Source organism: Triturus cristatus, chromosome 6 (assembly GCF_964204655.1).
Source record: "Triturus cristatus chromosome 6, aTriCri1.1, whole genome shotgun sequence".
Classification (NCBI taxonomy): domain Eukaryota; kingdom Metazoa; phylum Chordata; class Amphibia; order Caudata; family Salamandridae; genus Triturus; species Triturus cristatus.
The window spans coordinates 25,822,123-25,843,277 of NC_140589.1; the positions used below are offsets into that span (position 1 = coordinate 25,822,123).

Below are 21,155 nucleotides of genomic sequence, written 5' to 3' on the forward strand. Positions count from 1 at the left end.
CTGTTGATGTGAAGTGTGGGCTCCTGCTGGCCTCTCCTCCTGGGCGTCTTAGAGGTGGGGGGGGGGGGGGGCACTGACAGCTCCAGGCAGGCTCGATCCTGAGGATGGACTCTGACTCAGCTCAAGGTCCCCTTGGACCCTCGAGCCCAACGCGAGCCGAGCTTCCAGGTGGCTTCTGTCTGCCACCCACGCTCCACCTCACACCTCAAGAATTATAGGCAAAGCTGTAACCTTTGATCGAAACGGGCAAGAGAAAGAGATGCCCTTTTAGTGGCTGAACTCTACAATGTGGAACTAGAAAACCTGGGCTCAGTATCGGGTTCCCTGCTTCAGAAGATTGTGTGATCCTTGGCAAATATTTTATTTCACTGAGCTTTTTTTTAAAAGGCACACAAAAACAACTTCATCTACTCAAGTTTATCATGTGTGCTGTGCGAAATGGTCTTCTGTTTGACTTTTTTGACTTTAATGTGGCTCCATCTAAGAATCTATTCCACATAACATGGCCTAGCCACGACAGGTGACGTGCCCCTCAGTTCACCAATGGCCTTGTTCTCAAGGGGGAGGGTGCAGAAATGTTTAAAAGCTATCACTTTTAATAAACACCTTTCGATACCAGTGATATAATCACATGTACTAAAGTGAAACGCTTCCGCGTGTTAAAGAAATACACATTTTTGAATTTTGTAGAACTGTTATTGTATTTTTACAAGATGTTTGTTGTATGATTACATGCTAAATAGTTTGAGAGCTCGGCTCACGCAGAGGGTCGTGAAGCTTGACAAAAGCTTACCGGGGCTCTGACTCGGCCCTCCCTATTAATTCTCTGGCTCGCCCACCTCTAGGGCCTTTGTACCCTACATTGCTACGAGGGGGAACTGGACTAGAGTAGACCTCATAGTCAGGCTCTCTCACTGAGGCCCTACTCTGACTGGCCTTTCTTTTTCAGATACTGAAATCTTATACTGTGTTTATTATCACCTCTTGTGGCCCCAGCCCACCCCATTCTTTTTAGTTGGGTACACTTTGTTGCTTGTTGGGAAACCTTTACACCACACTCTCCCACATTATTGATTGATCTACACCCAGGATCAGCAGCCTCTCTTCTCTGTCTGTGACATTTCACCTTTTGCTCCCATAGACACATTTCTTCCTCCTACCTTCTGTCCAACAATGGAAGTGCTGTTTGGGATAAACTTTTCCCACTTTCACCTTTCCCTTCTTCTTCCTTGCAGCGAATGTGCTCCTTGGGATGAAGTTGGAAGATCTCCTCCTCGAGGCTGGGGGCTTTGGAAGGTTCCAGGTCCTCATTTTGGTCCTCATAGGCATTCCCCGGATCACCCTTCCCCTACACTTTTTGGTGATCAACTTCCTGGCGGCGGTGCCTCCCCACCACTGTGCCCTCTCTGATCAGGGTGAGTTTGGGAACCTCACAGAGGAGGAGCTGCTCCTCATTAGCATCCCCAGGGAGCCTGATGGGACCTTCAGCTCCTGCAAGATGTACAGAGAGCCCCAGTGGCACCTGCTGGAGAACTTCACCTGGAGAATACTCAAGGACTACACAGGGGGACCACCCAACACCTCCACGTGGGGACCACCCAACACCTCCTCCTGGGGACCACCCAGCGACTCCACCTGGGTACCGCACATGAACTCCACCTGGAGACCACCCAATGACTCCACCTGGGGACCACCCAAAGACTCCACCTGGGGACCACCCAAAGACTCCACCTGGATACCACCCAACAGCTCCACCTGGGGACCACCCAACTCCTCCTCCCTGCAGGGCTGCCAGCATGGGTGGACCTACGACCACTCCCAGTTCACATCTACGACAGCCACCCAGGTAAGAGCTGACTGGATGCCAACTGTTGTTATATAACCAGGTTGGGTGGTGGGAACGTAGGAAAAAAGCCATTGATTACAAATTGTGAACAATCAATGAATTGTAATGGGTGGAATTTTCTACATTCCAAAAAAGCATCTCAGTCATAAATCAACTAATGCCGTATCTGATAAGGACACAAATGGCACTCGACCTCGTGGAGTGCTAGTGTCGGCAAGTGTGTATGTGTCCCGATCTCTGGCATGAGGAGCACGTGATCACTACGTGTGGTGTGCATGCGGTGTCCTGTTTGGTTGAGTGTTTCTATCTACATGTGGTATCTAGCTTTGTGATATTTTGGGGAATGCAAGCCCTTGGCCAAACTGGTTCTATTGGGGCCAATTTCCTCAGACCTGTTTGTGGTGCAACTATCTATCTCTGGGATTGATTAGGGTTTCCCCTGGGTGAGGGTTTGTCTTTAGGTTAAGAGAGAAGCTACCTGTGACCTGACATTCGATAGATGTGGGTCGTAGAACTTGCCTAACCACATATGTCTCTGACCTGGGGTTGATGGGGAGGTAACCTTTGGTGAATCTGACAGCGATGATGCAAGTTCAGTCGAACTAAAAATAATATGGCACTCACTGGTACCATTTTAATCGACTTCCTTAACATTTTGCATGACGTTACTGGTATTGACACAGTTGAGTTTGCTGAGGTCATAACGTACATCGACATCTTTATTACTAGTAACAGTAAGCATGGATTATGACATACATTGATCTCGTCATTGCTGGTGTCTGGGCTACTGTGCAGGTACAGGTTATGACATACATTAACATTGCATTGACGGGGACTGGCATGGTCTTGCAGGCACAGATTATGGCATACGTTGATATTGCATTTATTGGTATTGCCGTTGTCGGGCCTGCACACATCACGGCAATCATTGACATCATAATCACCCATTCCAACATTCCTCCCTTTAGCTGATTCATCAACTACTCTGTCCTCTTCATATGTTATGACAGTTATGCTATTAGAAAGTGTGTGTGTGTGTGTGTGTAGTGTCTGCTACTTTTTCCTGCGCCATGTGCATACTACCTAATTTGAGGATGGCTTTTTTACAGCAAGAAACCCCTACTTGTAGGAAACCACTTTACAGAAGTACAGCAAGGAGAGTTGGTATCAATGACATGAATAGTTTGGACACCCATAGGGCGATCCAAGAAAAGATACTATGCAACCAGTCCTGCTCGGGGGCACATCCCTCCTTCTTGATGTCGGCTTGCAGACGGTGCAGTTCTTGGGAATAAAAGTACAACAAGAAGCACCAACCTTGGCACACACCCCACCCTCTATAGCGGCAATTAAGTCCAACACGTCCTACTGTTGCAACACCACGAGGCGGATGGCTCTCAATTCCTCCTTGAAAGAGTATAGGCAAAGCTCAGTTTTGTTAATCATCTTCATTATCTCCCATCTGGTTATTTGGAACCAGAGGGTGGTCCGTTTGGGTGCATGGTTTAAAAGGGCATTGACCCTCTGGCGTTTGCCTAAGCCTCGGTGAACAGCCTAAATTCTTCTGGAATGTCCTTGTGCTGAGTCCGGATAAAATACTCAGCAGTTCTTCTCCTTCGAGCCTGATGCAAATGAGTTGTTTTCTTCTGTAATGGATGTTGAGACAACTCAGACAGATCTTCTCCAGGGATAACAGGGGTGGGGGGAGTGTATGAGGGTGAAGAGGCAACGCAATCCGGGGACTAGCTGGGTGTAGGCAAGATCCCCACTTTGCCAGGAGTAATCCATCAATGTGGAGGTGCCCCATTCCAGGTCCAGTATATGCATTAGCATGCTGCAATTCTCTTTGCTGCCCAATGGTATGTGTCATTTGCCTCTGAAACATAAAGAGTACAACATAGGTTTCTGTAAAATTAGGGGTTGTCCCTTCCCCGGCAATCATTTGTACCTATTGATCTCGCTATTCCAGATTTCCTGGCAAGGGGTGTCTATGCTGGCATTTTCCCCCTCCCATGGTACTCATCCCCTTCCCCCGCTTGATTGAGATGAGCGTCGCTGCACTGTAATTCCATGTCTGGGGTCCATTTGTCATTTTAAGAAGGAGGCCCCAAAAATGTTAAGGGCCGCCCTGGGACCGAGAATGGAGGCAGGAGCGTACATGTTTGTGCATTGGTGCGGTGGTCTTGCTACCTACAGCAATCTCTTCTCTGGAAAGACCGGGGGCCAAACAGTGTCCTCCCCTCTGCTGCCCTTTCTGCGCATTGTGAGAAACAAACTTATTTCTTCTCCACCCTACAAACAAAGAGGCCAGTAGTCGGAGGCCTGCCAAAGTATCTTGTATTTATTATAAATGCGTGAGTGCATGTATTCACAGTGCTAGGACGGCTATGAAAAGAGTGGACAACGTACAAAGATCGGCAAGATTATTTATACACGTTGAACAGGCTGAGGATGTGCAAAACATTTACAGATTAATCAATCCCTGATTAGATAGTAAGGACATTGCTTGTTCTGTCCCAAACATTAAAATACAATCGAACAAACAAGTGCAAACATTACAAGTGGATCACAGATAAGCCTCAGACAGGCAAAGAGCAGGTATGTCAACACCAGGTGTGCCAAGATGACACAAAAACGAGTCTTGTTTTTGCTGACCAGAAACAAACAGAAAGGCGCCAAAGTTCACGATTCAACATGTCGGAAAAATACAAAATGGAAGAACTGATGTTCAAAATCATACGTTTTGCACAATTGACCCATACACATTAGTTCTGAACACTTCAGTATCATCAAACCCAAAATATCAATAAGCACTTAGTTGTAATGTTAACAATTATTCGCTGGATAGTAATTTTTCATCTATTTGCATTAACATAAAAACTTCCTCTTGTTGGACCATTGCTGCATTTGACTGATGTATAGATGCTGGAGAAGGACCGTAAATGGATGCCAACATACCATGACATAATGGCAAGCATTGTATACACAGGAATCATCCTAACCCTACACTCCCTATTACAACTGCTAACATCAATACTTTCCAGCCCCAACTAGTAAAAAACAACGCAATACGATTAGAAAGGGAGGAAATATATTTACTGCCAAACACATGTACCTGTTCGGCTATTTTATACATGGTCTCAACAGCCTGATTTATGTTTTTGGAATTGTCTGTAATAAAATGCAACAATCGGTATGAAAACCCTACATACCCCTCCGCGTTCTGCTAGTAGCATATCAAGGACCAATGCGGTTTTGTAAAACCACAGAACACATAGCAGTCATTTCAGCTGTTAATTATCCAAGGCCAACATTGTTTCTTTTATTGTGGTCACCAATACCATCCCAATGTCCTAATTCAAGAGAAATCCATAGCTATCCCTAGTATAGGTAGTATTCCTAATCCAAATTCATAAACCGGTTGCCAAGCTGTATCGTTTTGATCTACTAGGAAAATATTCAAGCTGTTCTATTTGTGATGACCAAAAGAAGTTTGTAATTTGGCAAATCCAAGGTCAGAGGGTATGGCCTGAATGTGAGGAAGAGCGAATGCCAAATAGCAGGATCCCCCCACCCTGGTGGCAGCCATTGGTAAGCCTTGGAACCACATATAAAATAAATACCTTCACCTGGTGGGATAGCACAATGAATGTGTGAGACCCTAACCATTGAGAAATGTACATTTCAAATACTATCACCTATAGACAGGGAGCCATTAGATTGCAGACATATTTCCCCAGGTGATATGGTTACCTAGAGAGACGGTGGGAAGGAAAATGGCTGGATCAGTAGACAGAACAGTGGTATTCATTTTAGTTAGGAATTCCACATATCGATAAGACATAAAGGAATTATTAAAAAGGTTATAATAAGGTGAATTCTTTCCCCTAATAGTACAGGATGTGGGGACCATAATGTTATCCCTAAAATCATGCATGAAATCTATTCCGTCTGCAATGTACCACTGCATTACTGTCCGGAAAAGGATAAAACAGGAGTTATTATAAGCTAATGACAGAGACATAAAGGGCATACCTGTTGCAGTATCTGCTTGAAGTTTCATACGTACCCAACATTTTTATGAGATATTCATTTGTTTGTAGTAGGTGTGAGCCATTATCATAATATTCAGAAAAATGGTGTTGATGTTCTAACTGGTGCATAGTAGGTGCAGAAGTGGTCTTATCCATTATCACATGTACTGGGTACTAAACATCAACGTACCAGGACAAGGCAAATCTCACAATACAGATAACAATATAAAAACAACTACCAATTTCTTTTTCCTCTTCAATCTTTCATCAACAGTAGTTCCTAGCGTGTTTTCTTTCTCTAGATCAACATTAGTGACTGGTCGGCCAAAGGGATGCATCTCCAAGCGAACCATAGTCTACAGTCTCCTTATTTTACTAACTTCACTGCAAAAGTTAGTCTCTTAAAGATGGCACTCGTGAGCACCTGGCAGTTGGTGCTTGTTCTGTCCTAAGCACTTTCCTATCTAATCTTTCAGTAATTTCGGATGCAGATTGTAGCGTAGTGCAGTAGGTGCATTGTCTGTTGGTCCAGTAACGGACACTCTCTTGGGACTCAAACCATCTCCTTCCAAAAACTGTTCCTGCAAGAGTGGTGGTGCCTATTTAACATGAGAGAGATTAACCCAATTCTTCTGTCCCTCACACCGTACTGCAGTCTGGGTTGTCAGAAAAAACCTAGACGGGGCCTTTCCACTGGGGTTGCAAACAGTTTTTTTCTCAAGAAGGTCCCTGTCAGCACCCGGTCCCCAGGCTTGATGCCATGCACTTCTCCTTCCAGGGGTGGTGACCAAGTGTCTCTGACCTGTTGGTGTATTTCAGATAGTTTGTTAGTCAGTTCTTTACAATAATCCAGCAATACAGGATATGGCATATCCCACAATTTTGAGGGAGATGCAAACCCATAGACATTGGCCGGCATACTCATCCCTAATTCATAGGACGATAATTTATTCTTTGTTGTTATCATCGTTCTCATAGAGAACAAGGCTAAGGGCAAGGCATCCACCCAACTCAGTTCACTAGATGGACATATTTTTTACATCTTGTTCTTCAGTGTTCCGTTACACCTCTCAATCAATCCTGCAGCTGTAGGACGATAAACTGAATAGAATTTCTGCCTTATACCTAAACCTTTACACACCAAATCCATTATTTTATTTGAAAAATGTACTCCATTGTCGCTCCAAATGCTCTGGGACAAGCCAAACCTTGGGAGATATTCCTTCAACAGTACCTTTGCCGTACTCAAAGCTGTATTGTCTTATAAAGGAAATTCAACAAACCAATTGCTAAAACTGCATATCACAACCAGCACATAACGCTTCACATTGCTTGGAGACATTTGGATAAAATCCATCTGCATGCATTCAAAGGGCTACTCCGGCATGTGGAAATGACCTATTGGCACTGCAATTCCTTTTCCCACAGTATGCCTGGCACAAATGATACAATTTTTACAAAATTTATAGCCACCTTTCTGACCGTATTGTTTTTTAATATTCTTGAAATTATGCTTACTATACCATCTGCTCCAATATGCGCTGGTCCATTTACCATTTGGACCACAGGCAAAACAAAACTGTCTCGTAGAATCCATCTATTCCCATTTGGACGTTCCATCAATGCCTCAAAGCGTTGGTCAAAAACATATCCTTTTTCCTGCCATGTTTTCTTTTCTTCCTCATCTGCCAAATGTTGTACTTCCTTTACTTCTGAATAAGGGTCATACACCTCTCCTCCATCATCAGTCATCACTACCACATTCATCAGTGACTGTTATGCCACAGCTGTATTTTGTGTTATCTCATTTGCAAAAAACATTTCCTTGTCCCACCTTATCTATTACTTTTTTGTGCACACCGCATTTAATGATAGCTCATCTTAATTTTTTCGGGAGAGTGATAGCATTCAAAAGCCTAGAAATGAGATGTCCATGCTGTATCTTAGCTCCATTAGAGGTAATAAATCCTCTCTCGGCCCATAAGCGGACAAAATTATGGGCCACGCCAAATGCGTACTGGCTATCGGTGGATATTTTTACCTTTAACCCTTCTGACAGTTCACACGCTCTAATTAAGGCTATCAACTCTGCAGCCTGTGCTGATGTCTGTTCTATTCTACATGTCTCAACTACCGTATAATTGGTGGCAATCGCATAGGTGGCTGAGATAGACCCACCCAGTTTCTTTAGACAGGAGCCATCTACAAAGTACCATCAACAATTGGCATTGGTTCATCCACCAAGTTAACTCGACTCTTTCTCTCAGTTTCATTAAAACAATCACAGAGTCATGTTGTACTTCATCCTGTTCCAAAGGAAGACGCATCCGAGAAGCTGGGTTTATTGTGTTACATCGTTCCAGGGTGACATTTGGGGCCATCAGTGTCAGTTCATATTGCATCAATCTGGCATCAGTTAAATGTTGTGTTTTTGTTTTATTCAATATGATGTGAACATAATGAGGTACACATACTGTAACCTCATGCCACAAAATAATTGAATCTGCCTGCTTTAATGCAGCTGCCGTCTCAGCAATATTCCGAGGCAGTTCGGCAGGCCTTTTGCTACCGGATCCAATGTTGTGAAAGAATAGGCACATGGTTGATTCCTCTCTCCTAGTTTTTGTGTTAGTGCAGCCAAAGCACAGCCATCTTTTCCATGCAAAAATAAAGCAAAGCATTTAGTATAATCAGGGGTACCCAAAGCAGATGCATTACAAAGAGCTTCTTTCAGGGTGATAAAGCTATGTTGAAGTTCAGCATTCCATGGAACTGGGTCAGATATGTCTTTGTGTCAAATACAGTAAAGGCTTTACTATCTAGGAAAAAGTTTGAATCCATTGTCAACAGAATTAGACCATGGTTAACAAAGCACATACATCGTTTTTGTGTGGTAGGTTGAGGTATGTTTTGAATTACCTTAATGCGATCCGGTGACAGTCTTCTCCCCCTTTTGACAGGAGGTGACCTAAGCAGGTGACCTCCTCTTGACAATATTGCAATTTTGATAGAGAAACCTTATGTTTGTGTAAAGCCAAAAAAGACAGTACTTGCAATCCTCTTCACGTTCCACTGTTATTAATAGATCGTCTACATACTGTAATAATGTTGTTCCTGATGGCAGTATACAGTTAACTAGGGGCTTGACTATAAATGCTCTGACTTTCTGTAAACCCTTGTGGTGCACGAAAAAAAACAAGATTTACCTTGACAACTGAAGCCAAACAAATATTGGCTATCTTTATGAACGGGAGTGCTGAAAAACGTGTTTTTGAGATCTATTATTGTAAACCGTTTAGCATTAGCTGGGATAGAAGAAAAAAACATTGCAGTAATATCTGGGACCACTGGATACTGGGGCTGAACTATTTTGTTAATTGCCTGTAAATCAACTACCATACAATATTTATTTTTTTCTGTACCATCATCTCGTTTCACCACAGGTAAAATAGGACTGTTACATACATTTCCAGATACACCTCATGTTTCCCCTTATCCAATAATCCAGTATAACCTCTTTTAGTCCTTGCTCACCTATCTTTGTTATCTTGTATTGAGGTATGCGAGGCAGCACAGCATTACTGTTCACCGGTATATGGACTGGGTCTATTTGCAAATAATCAGTGTCATTTGGTCATGAGATCATAAAGCCCAACATAGTAATGCACTTCCCTTCCAGTTAACCAGCCATCTAGTGTTTTCACTGAGTAGTCTATGAAGTCAACCCAAGACTGACTCGAGGTTTTGTCATCCCCACTGAATCTAATTCTATTCCTTAATGATGAGTCCAAAGCACTCAATCAGGGTACCCTTCATGAGGTCATAGGGCTCAGCACATGCCACAGTAAGGGTCAGGAGTCTATCCCTGCAGCTACCAGTGAACATTTCCCAAAGCAATGCTCCCTAGTGTGACTTATTCCATTTTCTCATTCCACAGGCCCTCTCGAAGGCTGTGAACCATTTGCTAATATCATCACCGTCCTCATATTTGGGTACAATCTCATTGGGGATTTTAGGGTCATAATAATTCTCTCTCTCCCTAGGTATTAAATTGCTGCCATCTGGATGGGTGCTAGAACCAATTCTGCTCTTTCTTTATCCAGAGCCAGAAGTCTATCCTCCAACGCTAGTCTTTTAGTCAACATTACAAAAAGGATGGCTCCCTCATTGAAGCTGTCCTCAATGTCCCTCCCTTGGGGTGCCTGTCCCACCTCTGTAAGATTTAGGTACTCCAACTACTAATTTTGGGAAGATGGGGACAGGGGCCACATCTTCTCTATGTAGGTGAGGTGGATGGGAATTGTCCTCCCCATCACTTCTCTATCCTTCTTCAGGGCAGTCATCCTCTTCAAAAGGGTGCTCCTTAGCATATTCTGTCAAGAGCTCCTGGAGCTTAACCTTAGTGGGATTGGAACCAGATTTTATTTTTTCAAGTTTGCAGAGGGCCCTAAGCTCCTTCCCACTAAGATGGAGGTAAAGGGTCAGGTTGAGTTCCACAACCATATCATCTGCACCTTCCATTATGTTACTAATAGTTGGGGACTTTTTAAGAGGCTAAAAAACGTCTGAGTATTTTACCCCTAACTAAGGTAACTTTTTAAACACTAAAAGGACTAAGGCCTTAATAAGACTTTTAAAATGTTGCCAATTCAAAAAAACATTGAATCTAAAAAGCAATTTTTGGAGATATAGTCGTGTGTTTACATATTGTCATAGTGGTCCAGCCAAAGTCGTAGACCCCCACTGATCCACAATTGTAGGAAGCTGGCTCTGTATATAGTATACCAAAGTAAGGTATAGTGTGCACAGAGGCTCAGGTAGATATTACTAAAAGCTCTATTTTTGGTCGTGTGGTCGAGCAGTTAGGCTTATTAAAGGGTTGTGTTAGGCATTTGTTGTACACACTCAGGCAATAAATTATTACAAACACACTCAAAGACTGAATCCAAGACCAATTGTGTTGTATAAAAAAGTTATTACTTTGTTATTTTATTTTAGAATCGAGAGGAACTCAGATGCAGTGAAGTGTTTTATGAATAGCAATGCTTTTCAAATGCAGTAAGTATTGTTTTGTAAAGACAGTCAAATATCGATTTTTCTCTGGGAGCTTATGCTGCAGGCATTTTCCGCCCACCGCACAAGCTCCCATGGAAAAAAGGATGTTTCTGACCTCCCTGTGTGCTGTCGCATCCAAATGATCAGGTCGGGACCGCTGACCTGAAGTCAGTTGGTTCGCAATCCGCAACGGTGTCCAAAATCGTAACGAGGTCCTTAGTATAATAAGCAGAGAGCGCAATGCAATCCTATGGAAGGGAAACAGTTCTATGCAGTTGCAGGTAAGTACTCGACTTACACGTACAGTCTTCATGGGTTTAGACTAATACTGGGCTAGGGTCAGACCAAGGTAGGTACTGCACCACCAGCGGCACTGGGGCGGCCGGGTGCAGAGGTCACTGGGCCCAATGTTAGTCAATGGAGACTGGGGACACCCACAAGAGGTGCTGTTTGCAGGTAGGTACCCGAGGTTTCAGGGCACAGGCCCCGGAGGGTAAAGCAAGCACGGGGGCCACAAGGCAGCACCAAGCATACACCACCAGCGGCACAGGGGCAGCTGGGTGCAAAGACAGCGTTATGAGCCCAATGCAATTGAATAGGGGAACTCAGTGTCATAAAGAGGCTGCAGGCTCCAGGAGGCTGGACGAAGGTGACCAACAACTGGGCAGGTAAGTTGAGATGAAAGTGGATGCCGTGGCACCATCAACTGGGCTTCCCAAGGCTGGGGGGGTGAGGATGCGAGGATGCAAGGATGCCTTTAGCCGTTGGAAAATCTTCACCGGAGCCGGTCGCGGTCCAGAGGATCCTTCGTGATGAGGCTGCACATGTCTTCATGGACTCCAGGCGAGATCAGCCACAGATGGTTTTGAGGTTAGGATTGCTGGGGAGACTTCACTGGACCGGTGGGCCACCTAGACTCGGGCGGTGAGCGTCTGGTGCAGAGTGGGCAGGGCTCACAGTTCCAGGAGGCAAGGGAGTCCTTGATGTTGGTTTCTTTGTGGACAGGGCTGCTGCCCTCTGTTGTTCTTGATCTTTGGAGAAGGCAAGCAGTCCTCCCAGGGTTGTGGAGGTCACTGGGCCTCCAGGACCAGTCACTTTTTGGGAGCAAGTTTCTTCAAGGGTGCCGATAGGCCAGTAGGGCTGGGGCCAAGTCAGTTGTCATCAGGAGTCTTCACTGTGGCACTGCTCTTTGGCCCTTCTTCTTCTTTAGGTCACCAGGAATCTGAGGATCAAGGTTCAGGGGTGCCCCTAAATACTGAATTTAGGGGTGTTACAGGTGCTGGCAGATAGTAGCCAATGGGCTACTTGCCTTAAGGGTGACTAGACACTTTCAATGTCCCCTCCCTTTGGGGAGGGGGCATCTACTAACCTGACTGGCTAAAACCCTTCCATTCAGGATTTCCTAAGGAGGGATCACCTTGGTCCGGGGCACCTTAGGGGTGGTCCTGGCAGAGATGGGACACACCTCTCCTGACTTCTAATTTCCCCACCACCCTTGCTGTCAAAAGTGAGGCCTGGTCAGGGAAGGGGGTATCTCCACTATCTGAAGAGGCCCCGGCTAGCACATCAAAGGGCAGGAAGCCTTTGAGGTTCACCGCCCTGAATGCTCTTCCTGCTTGGGGGTAGGTGTGAAGCACCTCCACCCCAGGCAGCCTTTGTCCCTGACCCACGAGAGCACAAGGGCTCCAACCCCAGGGGTCAGAAACATGTCTCTGTGAGGCAGGCTGTTGCAGACCAGTCAGCTGGACACGAGGAAGATGGTCATTTTTCAGGGGGCATCTCTAAGATGCCCTCTGAGTGCATTTTACAATAAATCCCACACTGACATCAGTGTGAGTTTATTATGCTGAGGAGTTTGATACCAAACTTCTTCGTCTGCAGTAAATCCATCATGGAGCTGTGGAGTTCGTAATGACAAACTCCCAGACCATATATTCCTTATGACTTCCCTTTATTTACCATTTCTCTGAATAGCACAGACACTGTAGGGGCATACTGCTCATGCAGCTGTGCCCTCACCTGGGGTATAGTGCACCTTGCCTTAGGGCTGTGAAGCCTGGTACAGGGGTAACTTACCTATGCCACAGACAGTGGTTGTGGGCATGGCACACTCTGGTTGTATGATAGAGGCACACATGGTTAAACCACGTGTGCCTCTACCACGCAGCCTGAACCACAAATGCATCTTAACCACGCATTCCTTTACCACACATGCCTTCACCACAGAATTTGGTGGTAAAGGCATGAATGGTAAAGGGGTATGCAGGGCTAAGCTCGCCACTCCTGCGTTCCCCCTCATGCCGCCCTAAGCTACATACCACTTACCTGTCCCCCCGTCCTGATGCCCAAAATCCTCTTCCGACCCCTTCCCACCTCCTGCAGTGTCCCTAAAACAACCCCTACCCCTTCCACTGCCCTTAGGCCTAAAACCCTAACCCCAAATTTTAAAAAATGACCGACCCCCCCTTTGCCCTAAAAACTACCCTGCCTGCCCCTAAGCCCTAAAAACAACACTGACTACCCATGCCCCTCCCCCTGCCCCTTTACATACACCACCGACCCCCCCACTGTCCCTAAAAACTACCCCAACCCCATGCCCTAAAAACTATCCGACACCCCCAGTCCAAAAAACTACCCGACTCCCACAGCCCTGAAAACTACCCCGACCCCCCAGCACTAAAAACGACCCCGACCCTCCAACCAGCAGCACAGAATAGGCCCTGATAAAATCCACTGAGGAAGCTCTGGACCAAGGAGGTAACGCAGCACTAACCATGCTGGACCTCTCCGCTGCCTTTGATACGGTCCACCATGAAGTTCTGATGAGCTGTTTATCAGAAGGCGGGATACAAGGCAAGGCCAGGAAACTCCTAAAATCCTTCCTTACGGGAAGGAGCCAAATCGTGGACCTTGATAAAGCTCGCTCAAAACCTTTCTCCCTACCGTGTGGAGTACAACAGGGCTCCTCCCTTTGTCCGACAATTTTTAATGTCCATGTGACACCTTTGGCTGCAGTGATCTGATTTTTTGGGATTCCAGCTGACACCCTATGCATATGACAGCAAATAGTGATGTCACTTCAGCCTGGACAAAAGGCTGAAAAGGGTGTCCTCCTTTTTGGCAATAATGCCAACTTTTGGATGCCAGACTGGTGGCCAGAAGAATTAGGGACGCTCCCGGAGCCAACTAGGAAAGCGAAAAACCTAGGAGTCATAGTTGACAATAAACTTACATTTGGAGACCAAGTAAATGCGGTTGTTTCGGTCAGCTTCCACCTTCTTAGAATGATAAGGAAAATAATGTCATTCTTACCGGCAGACAGCCATAAGGTAGTGATAACATCGTTAATCCTATCGCGTGTGGACTACTGTAATAGTCTATACTGAAACATCCAAAAGAAACACCTGAACAGGCTTCAACTCGTGCAAAATGCAGCAGCCAGACTACTGACTGGGACACCAAAGTTTATCTCGATCAAAAAAGGAATAAAACAGCTACACTGGCTCCCAGTTAAACAGCGGATTCAATTCAAAACCCTATGCACGGTCTTCAAAGCTCTCCACGGAATAGGCCCGGACCACCTGAAATGGTATTTCAAATGGTACATCCCCAGAAGAGTCCTCCGCTCCACCGGAGCAACAGGGGTGGTCGTACCCCCATTCAAAAAAGCCAATTGGGGTAGGGGGAGGGGCAGAGTTTCATCACATCCGCCGCCAGGGCCTGGAATGAGCTTCCTTTCCACCTCAGGAACACCACAGAGCTCTTGGCATTCAGGAAGGGACTTAAAACCTGTCCTTTCACTTCATAGGTCATTATACACCTCGTCAATCAGAAGGCAGTAATAAGCGCCAGGACACCCTCGGGTAACCATTGCACTTAAGAAATTAAATTAACATAACATAGCATAACCCTGAAAACGACCACCAACCCATACAAGTTGTGGGATCCGCAACCATGATTTAAAGAACTGTGTTCAGCTGGCCTGACTGGGTCCCTGTAGTCAGCCTGCGCTCCATCACAGTCGGCCTGAACTTGTGACTTTGCCTTGGGCCAGCGCAACCAGATATCCTCAGTTGGCACTTTGTGCTTTTTGGCTCTATTTTGATCTAAAACTTTAAAATTCAATATCTCTCCTGTTCTACAGATTGGATTCTTTAGTTTTGGTCTTTATTTAGTTATGGCATTAAGCTCTATATTTCTAACCTGGTGTGGGATCTTCTTGTGTGTTGTTTTCACTGTTTTACTGTTTGAAGTGTTGTTCAAATACTTTACACATTGCCTCTAAGTTAAACCCGCTGCTCTGTGCCAAGCTACCAGGGGGTTGAGCAAAGGTTAATTTGCGGTTTGCTTGTGCCTTACTCTGACTAGGGTTGTGGTTGCTGCTTGACCAGTGCTCACACCCAGTCAACCAGAAACCTAATTTCTAACAGGATGTATAGTGTGAATTTGTCTCTTATCATTGTTGAAGTACAAATAATTCGCAAATAATCTCCCGAGCTATCAGTCTGAGATTTGAATTTTTGCATTATAATTTGATAATTGATAATGATTTTACTTAATAATTAATTGTACTCATATCTCAGTTTCCGCGAATGTGTTTCATATTTAAGATTAGTAGAGGAAATATATAGACTTTCATGTTTGGATATGGCTTTTACTAGTTTAGACTTCTGAAATGTGCATCCTTTATGGTGGCTTTAAAAGCATCCCATATGATAATGTGAGATGTATCTCCTTCGAGGTAAACCAAGAAATAATGAAAAATGGCACCTGATAATTTAATTCTATTGGTCTCTGGAAGGAATTTAGAGGGATGAAACTTAGCTGTAGAAAGGCAGCCTAGTGAAAGATCCTGAATAAGATTAAAGTCGCCACCAACTATCATTGGAACATTAACTAGTTTAAGAATTGCAGTGGTTAAGTCTTTCCAGAAGATGGGACCATCTGCTGTGGTGATAAGGATATTTTATTTATTTATTTCTGACATTTGTTAAGCGCGAACGAATACCCGTAGGCGTCTCGGCGCTAGACCTTAGCAGCTGTCTATCCCTGAGGTATGGCTAACATCGGGAGAACATGGGTACAATCACTGGTTAAACAGCCAAGTTTTCAGTTTCTTCCGGAACTGTAAAAGTGAGGGGCAAGTTCTAATATGTTGAGGTAGAGTGTTCCATATCTTCGGAGCTGCGACTAGAAACCGACGATCACCCCAAGACAGTGTTTTGGAGCGAGGGACCACTAGATGGTTCAGAGTTGTAGAACGAAGCTGTCTAGCCGGTCTGTAAGGTATAATCTTGTCCTTAAGGGGGCGTGGTCCTTGATCGTGAAGCGCCTTATAGACTATACAAAGTGATTTGAACTTAATCCTGTTTTGGATAGTCAACCAGTGAAATGTTCTTATGGTGTCAGCGATGGGTGCAAACTTAGATGTTCTGGACAGGAGACGTGCTGCTGCATTTTGTATTGTCTGCAGTCTTTTTGTTACCCTGGCTTGGGCATTCAAGAAAAGTGAGTTGCAGTAATCTAATGATGAAAGTACTAGAGAGCTGACCAGTGTTTTAGCGGCAGTGTCTGGTAGAAAAGGAATGATTTTCCTTATCATTCTGAGTTTATGATGGGCTGTGGCTGCTACTTTGTTTGCGTGTGCCATGAAATTAAGGTGATCGTCAAAAATTACTCCCAGATTCCTGACCTTGAGGGTCGGGCTGGGGGGAGTACCAAAGGCTGGTGGCCACCAGGATACAGGCCAGATTGGGGAAAGAGAGCCAAAAATGACCACCTCCGTTTTATCGGAGTTAAGTTTCAGACCGTTACCTGTCATCCACTCTCCGATTGCCACCATTCCATTTTTAAAGCGCTCTGCCACCTCCGGTCCGTCGCCTTTAATGGCAAACACCAGTTGCGTATCATCAGCATATGAGGTTAGGCTCATCCCGAATGCTTTGATCACAGCTGCAAGGTCCGACACATAGATATTAAAAAGTGTCGGACTGAGGGAGGAGCCTTGAGGAACCCCACACGGAAGTGAACGCTTGGCCGATTGATATGGCCCCAGTGTAACCACTTGCGTTCTGTCGGCCAAAAAGGAGGAAAGCAGGTCTTTCGCAGTGTGAAGAATCCCCATCCTTCCGACACGGCCCACTAAGATCTTATGGTCGACCGTGTCGAAAGCAACAGAGGTCCAACAATACAAGTAGTGCTGTCCCTCCATGGTCACGGACAATTCTGATGTCGTCCGCTGCCTTAATGAGGGCGGTTTCCGTTCCGTGATACTTTCGAAAGCCAAACTGTGTGTCATCCAGTAACTGATGTTCTTCTATGTACTCTGAAAGCTGTTGGTTCATGGCTTTCTCCGTCACCTTAGCTAAGAAAGGGAGGCTTGCTATAGGTCTGTAATTCTTCAGTTCCTCCTTATTTAAGTTGGATTTCTTAAGCAGGGGTTTAATCAGTGTGTTTTTTAAGGAGTCTGGGTACGACCCAGAACTAAAGATTGTATTACAGACATGAGTAAGAACTGGAGCAGTTATATCTATCACATTGGAGAGCACTGAAGAGGGGCAGGGGTCCAAGGCCGATCCGGTTTTAATAGACATGATAATGGATATTAACCAATGAAAAATTATACTTTCAGTTAAAACTTTAAGATACAAGTATCTACCATTACTATCAGAATACTTAAGTAAAACTTTAAAAGGAATTTTCTTGGAAAAATGAATAGCAACACCATGGGGTATATTCTCAAGAACGTGTGATAACTACTGCAAAAGTAGCATAACACAGCTCTTCACATCGCAGTCCAGCATGGGAAAACAAGACCATGTTAACGTGGTATTCCCAAGCCGGCGGCACCATGCGATAGGCCCATGACAACGTGTCAAAGGTCCACGATAAGGTCAATGCGACGCCACAAAAATGCGAAACACCAACGCAAAAAAGCTGCGATGATGTCAATAGCGATACAAAAACCAGTGAAATCTAGTGACAGACCTGCAATTCCCATGCCTCATGCGGGAAAACGCAACAAAAAGCAGAGCAAAAAAACGGTGAGATGACAATGTACGAGCACACCCCCACATCCGTGACGTAGAACAAATGACCATCGTCCCGCATCACATAGGCATCTCCTCACAGTCACAATGTACATTGACACGCAGTCTGAATGTAAACTGCGCCAATGCAGACACATGCATGGAACACACAGTGAAACCGCATCTCCCCACCGCATTGCAGAGGGACAAGCAACCCCTCCTGCACACAGACGTGTCATGACCATGAGCAATCAATCATGTCAGCGTGGACGAATGTAGGGACAGTGACTCCCGCTTATGTACATGTTGCACATATTGTGGGATTTGATTCACAGGGGGCATCCCTGCATCATGGTGGTACATAACTGACCCCACAAGGAGCCCTGTTGTCACCTGTAGACCACAAATAGCAGCCAAAATGGAATGACCCTGGACACATGTGAAATGCCAAAGAGTGGGACACCCTACCAACTGTGACACACAGAACTGGCAGTTCAAATACGTGACACCCCAAACAGCTCCACTGCAGAGGTGCACACCCACCAACCATGAACACATCACAAACTCGCCATCAACACATGTCGCACTCACACCTGTCTGAGTGATGTGCCTGTACAGATGAGTGACATGCACTTGGTGAATGTAAGTATGTAAGGCATTTATTTGCACATTCCGTGCCTGTGGTCATTCTGTGCTGTCCCATGATTTCCAAGGACAGTCACAATGTGACGTGATCATCAGAAGAAATTTGTAATGATGTCGTCCCTGCGGGCTATTCCTGCTGTGGCTGCAGTGGGGAGTGGTCCACCTGCCTCATCCTCATCGTCCGTTGCCACTGGAACTGGTATCCATGGTGCCTTGCTGTGTACACTTATGTTGTGCAACACACAACATGCAACGATCATCTTGCACACAATGTCTGGCCTGTACAGGAGCCGTCCACCTGTGACATCTAGGCACCTGAAACGTGCGTTCCATGATGCCCCTGGTGCGTTTGTGGGCTGCATTGTACTGCCTCTGGGCCTGTGTTTTGGGGGCACGGAGGGGTGTCATCATCCAATCGCAGAGTGCATATCCTTAGTCACCTGTGACCACACAGACACAATGAGATAATTTGTGGTACGGGCACGTGCGTCCGGCACCCTTTATTGCCAGGGCCACACGTCCAGTGATGCCTGTGCTGGATGGGTGTAGGGTAGTGTAAGCAACCCCTCAGGGGTTGTTTGGTGCTGGCAACAACTACAACAGTGATCTGACAATCAGAAGTCCAAAGTACAAACAGCAAGGGTCCATGACTCGAGCTGCACAGAGTTAGTGGCCCAGGATGCACTGCAGCCGGCACAGGCACACCCGCAAGGGATGGTGACTTGTGGTGCACAGAGATAGGGCCACAAGAGCTAAGCGGGTCCTCGTTGATGTCCCAGGAGAATGTCGCGGAGTGTTACGGGGGACAGTGGAAGGTGTCCATCCAGAACATGATGAAGGGGGCAGAAGCAAGCAGAAACAGACTGAATGGAGGAGCTGAATGCTACAGTCACCTGCATCCCACCATATCAGTATCAGCTACATGGTGAAGACAACCCCAGGCCATGGACTCAGATGCCAAAATAGTCCAACGGGATGGTGCCCATGACTCCCGTGGCGCAGAGTCTTAGGCACCAGAGCTAGAAGGGGATGCAGTGTGCGATGAGGCCTGTACAATGATATCAACTCTGCAATTGACAAATCAAGAGTCAGTTCCAAATGTGTGTCTTACTCGACCGCAGTGTGTGCCAGAGGCAGGGGTCAGCGTGGGGCAGCCGTTGTGCAGCCAGCTCCTCCTGGATCTCTAACACACGGCGTTGGAATGGCATGTGAAAAGGTTTCCTGGGTAACGGAGGTGGAGGCACCAGAGCAGGGCAGGTGTGCACATTGCGATGATGATGTGTCCTGGCTGGGACGGACTGGAAAGGATTTGTCAGAGGCCTGCTGGACAGGTGTGTAGGCCTAAGGCAGAAGTCCGCAAGGGCCCACAGACACGTGTGGTCTGACTGCTATGCACGGAGTTGGTGGCACCACATCGAAGGGAGTATAGAGATTCAAGCTCTGCCTTAAAATGTACTCTGCCATTATGTAATCAAGACTCAGTTCCAAATGTGCAACCTACTTGTCCGCTGTGTATGCCGGTGGAGTGCGTCAATGGGAAGGAGTACTACGGGTCTTGCTCGCGGAGGCCGTGATGGTCTGAGGAGCCTGACAAGATCACGGGCCTCAGGCGTGGAGCTAGCACAGGCACGTGGTGGGGACACTTTGAGACAGTGTCAGCAGGTGAGCAGTGAGTCCTGGATGCGCAGGGGCGGACGAGACTGGTTCGGGGAGCTGCGGCCCGGGCTGCAGCAGGCGCACATGATAGGAGGCACTGCCGCACACGGCGTCGGCCTCGTGGCGGGGTGAGAGGCGCCGTCCTGGCAGAGACGTTGGCCATTCCGGAAGAGAACCACGCCCAGGGCTATGTGCTTTTTATTCACACCCCTATGCTAGCCTGGCATACGCCAGGCAAGCCCACTCCGCACACGCTTACAGGGGGGACATAACAAGCTACATTTCCCAGATCTTTCCCACTGGCTGTGGTGACATGGTAGCATCCACTGTCCACAACACTGCCAACACCAGCATAATATGTCTACATAGATATGTCTGTGGTCTGCATACTGCAGACTGTCCAGCACATCCACGCCACACTTGGCAATGTGTGTATTCTCATTCATGCGTCACTCGCCTCCTTTTCACATATCTGGTTGCCACCTACCTCCACATTCCGCTGGTGTGTGGCTGATGTGCTGTGCCATTGGTGGCTCATGTACATGGCTAGCCCAGGTTGCCATAGTAAGTTGTGCTGTCGGGTCTGGTGGGTGGGCATGTTTGTCATGTTGTATGTGGGTTTGTGACATGTGTATTGCCAGAGTTCTGAGTTGCATGATTGTGGAGTTGAGGTGTGTGGTGTGTCCAGTTGGTACTTACCAACGAGCACTGCATTTCCGTATGTGCCATCCTGGAAGCGCCGGTTGATGATGGACTGTCGGAAGATGTATGAGTCGTGCACACTGCCTGAGTAGTTGGCGACGACATTGGTGAAGAGTCCCCAGTGGTCCATTCTTGCCTGCACATTGATGCAATGTGTGTGCTTTCTGTTGCGGTAATTGTGGGCAGTGT

At 46.2% G+C, this 21,155-nt stretch overlaps 1 protein-coding gene across 2 annotated transcripts in view; it reads left to right on the forward strand.

Annotated features, from left to right (window-relative positions):
• The window catches only part of LOC146813671 (solute carrier family 22 member 7-like), a 482,730-nt gene that overhangs the window by 118,615 nt on the left and 342,960 nt on the right, over positions 1-21,155 (forward strand). For both annotated transcript variants that reach the window (XM_085610167.1, XM_085610168.1), the window contains exon 2: positions 1,236-1,846. In XM_085610167.1, the coding sequence (XP_085466293.1) occupies positions 1,253-1,846 (594 nt within the window). In that variant the 5' untranslated portion in view covers positions 1,236-1,252. The remainder of the gene's footprint in view (positions 1-1,235; positions 1,847-21,155) is intronic.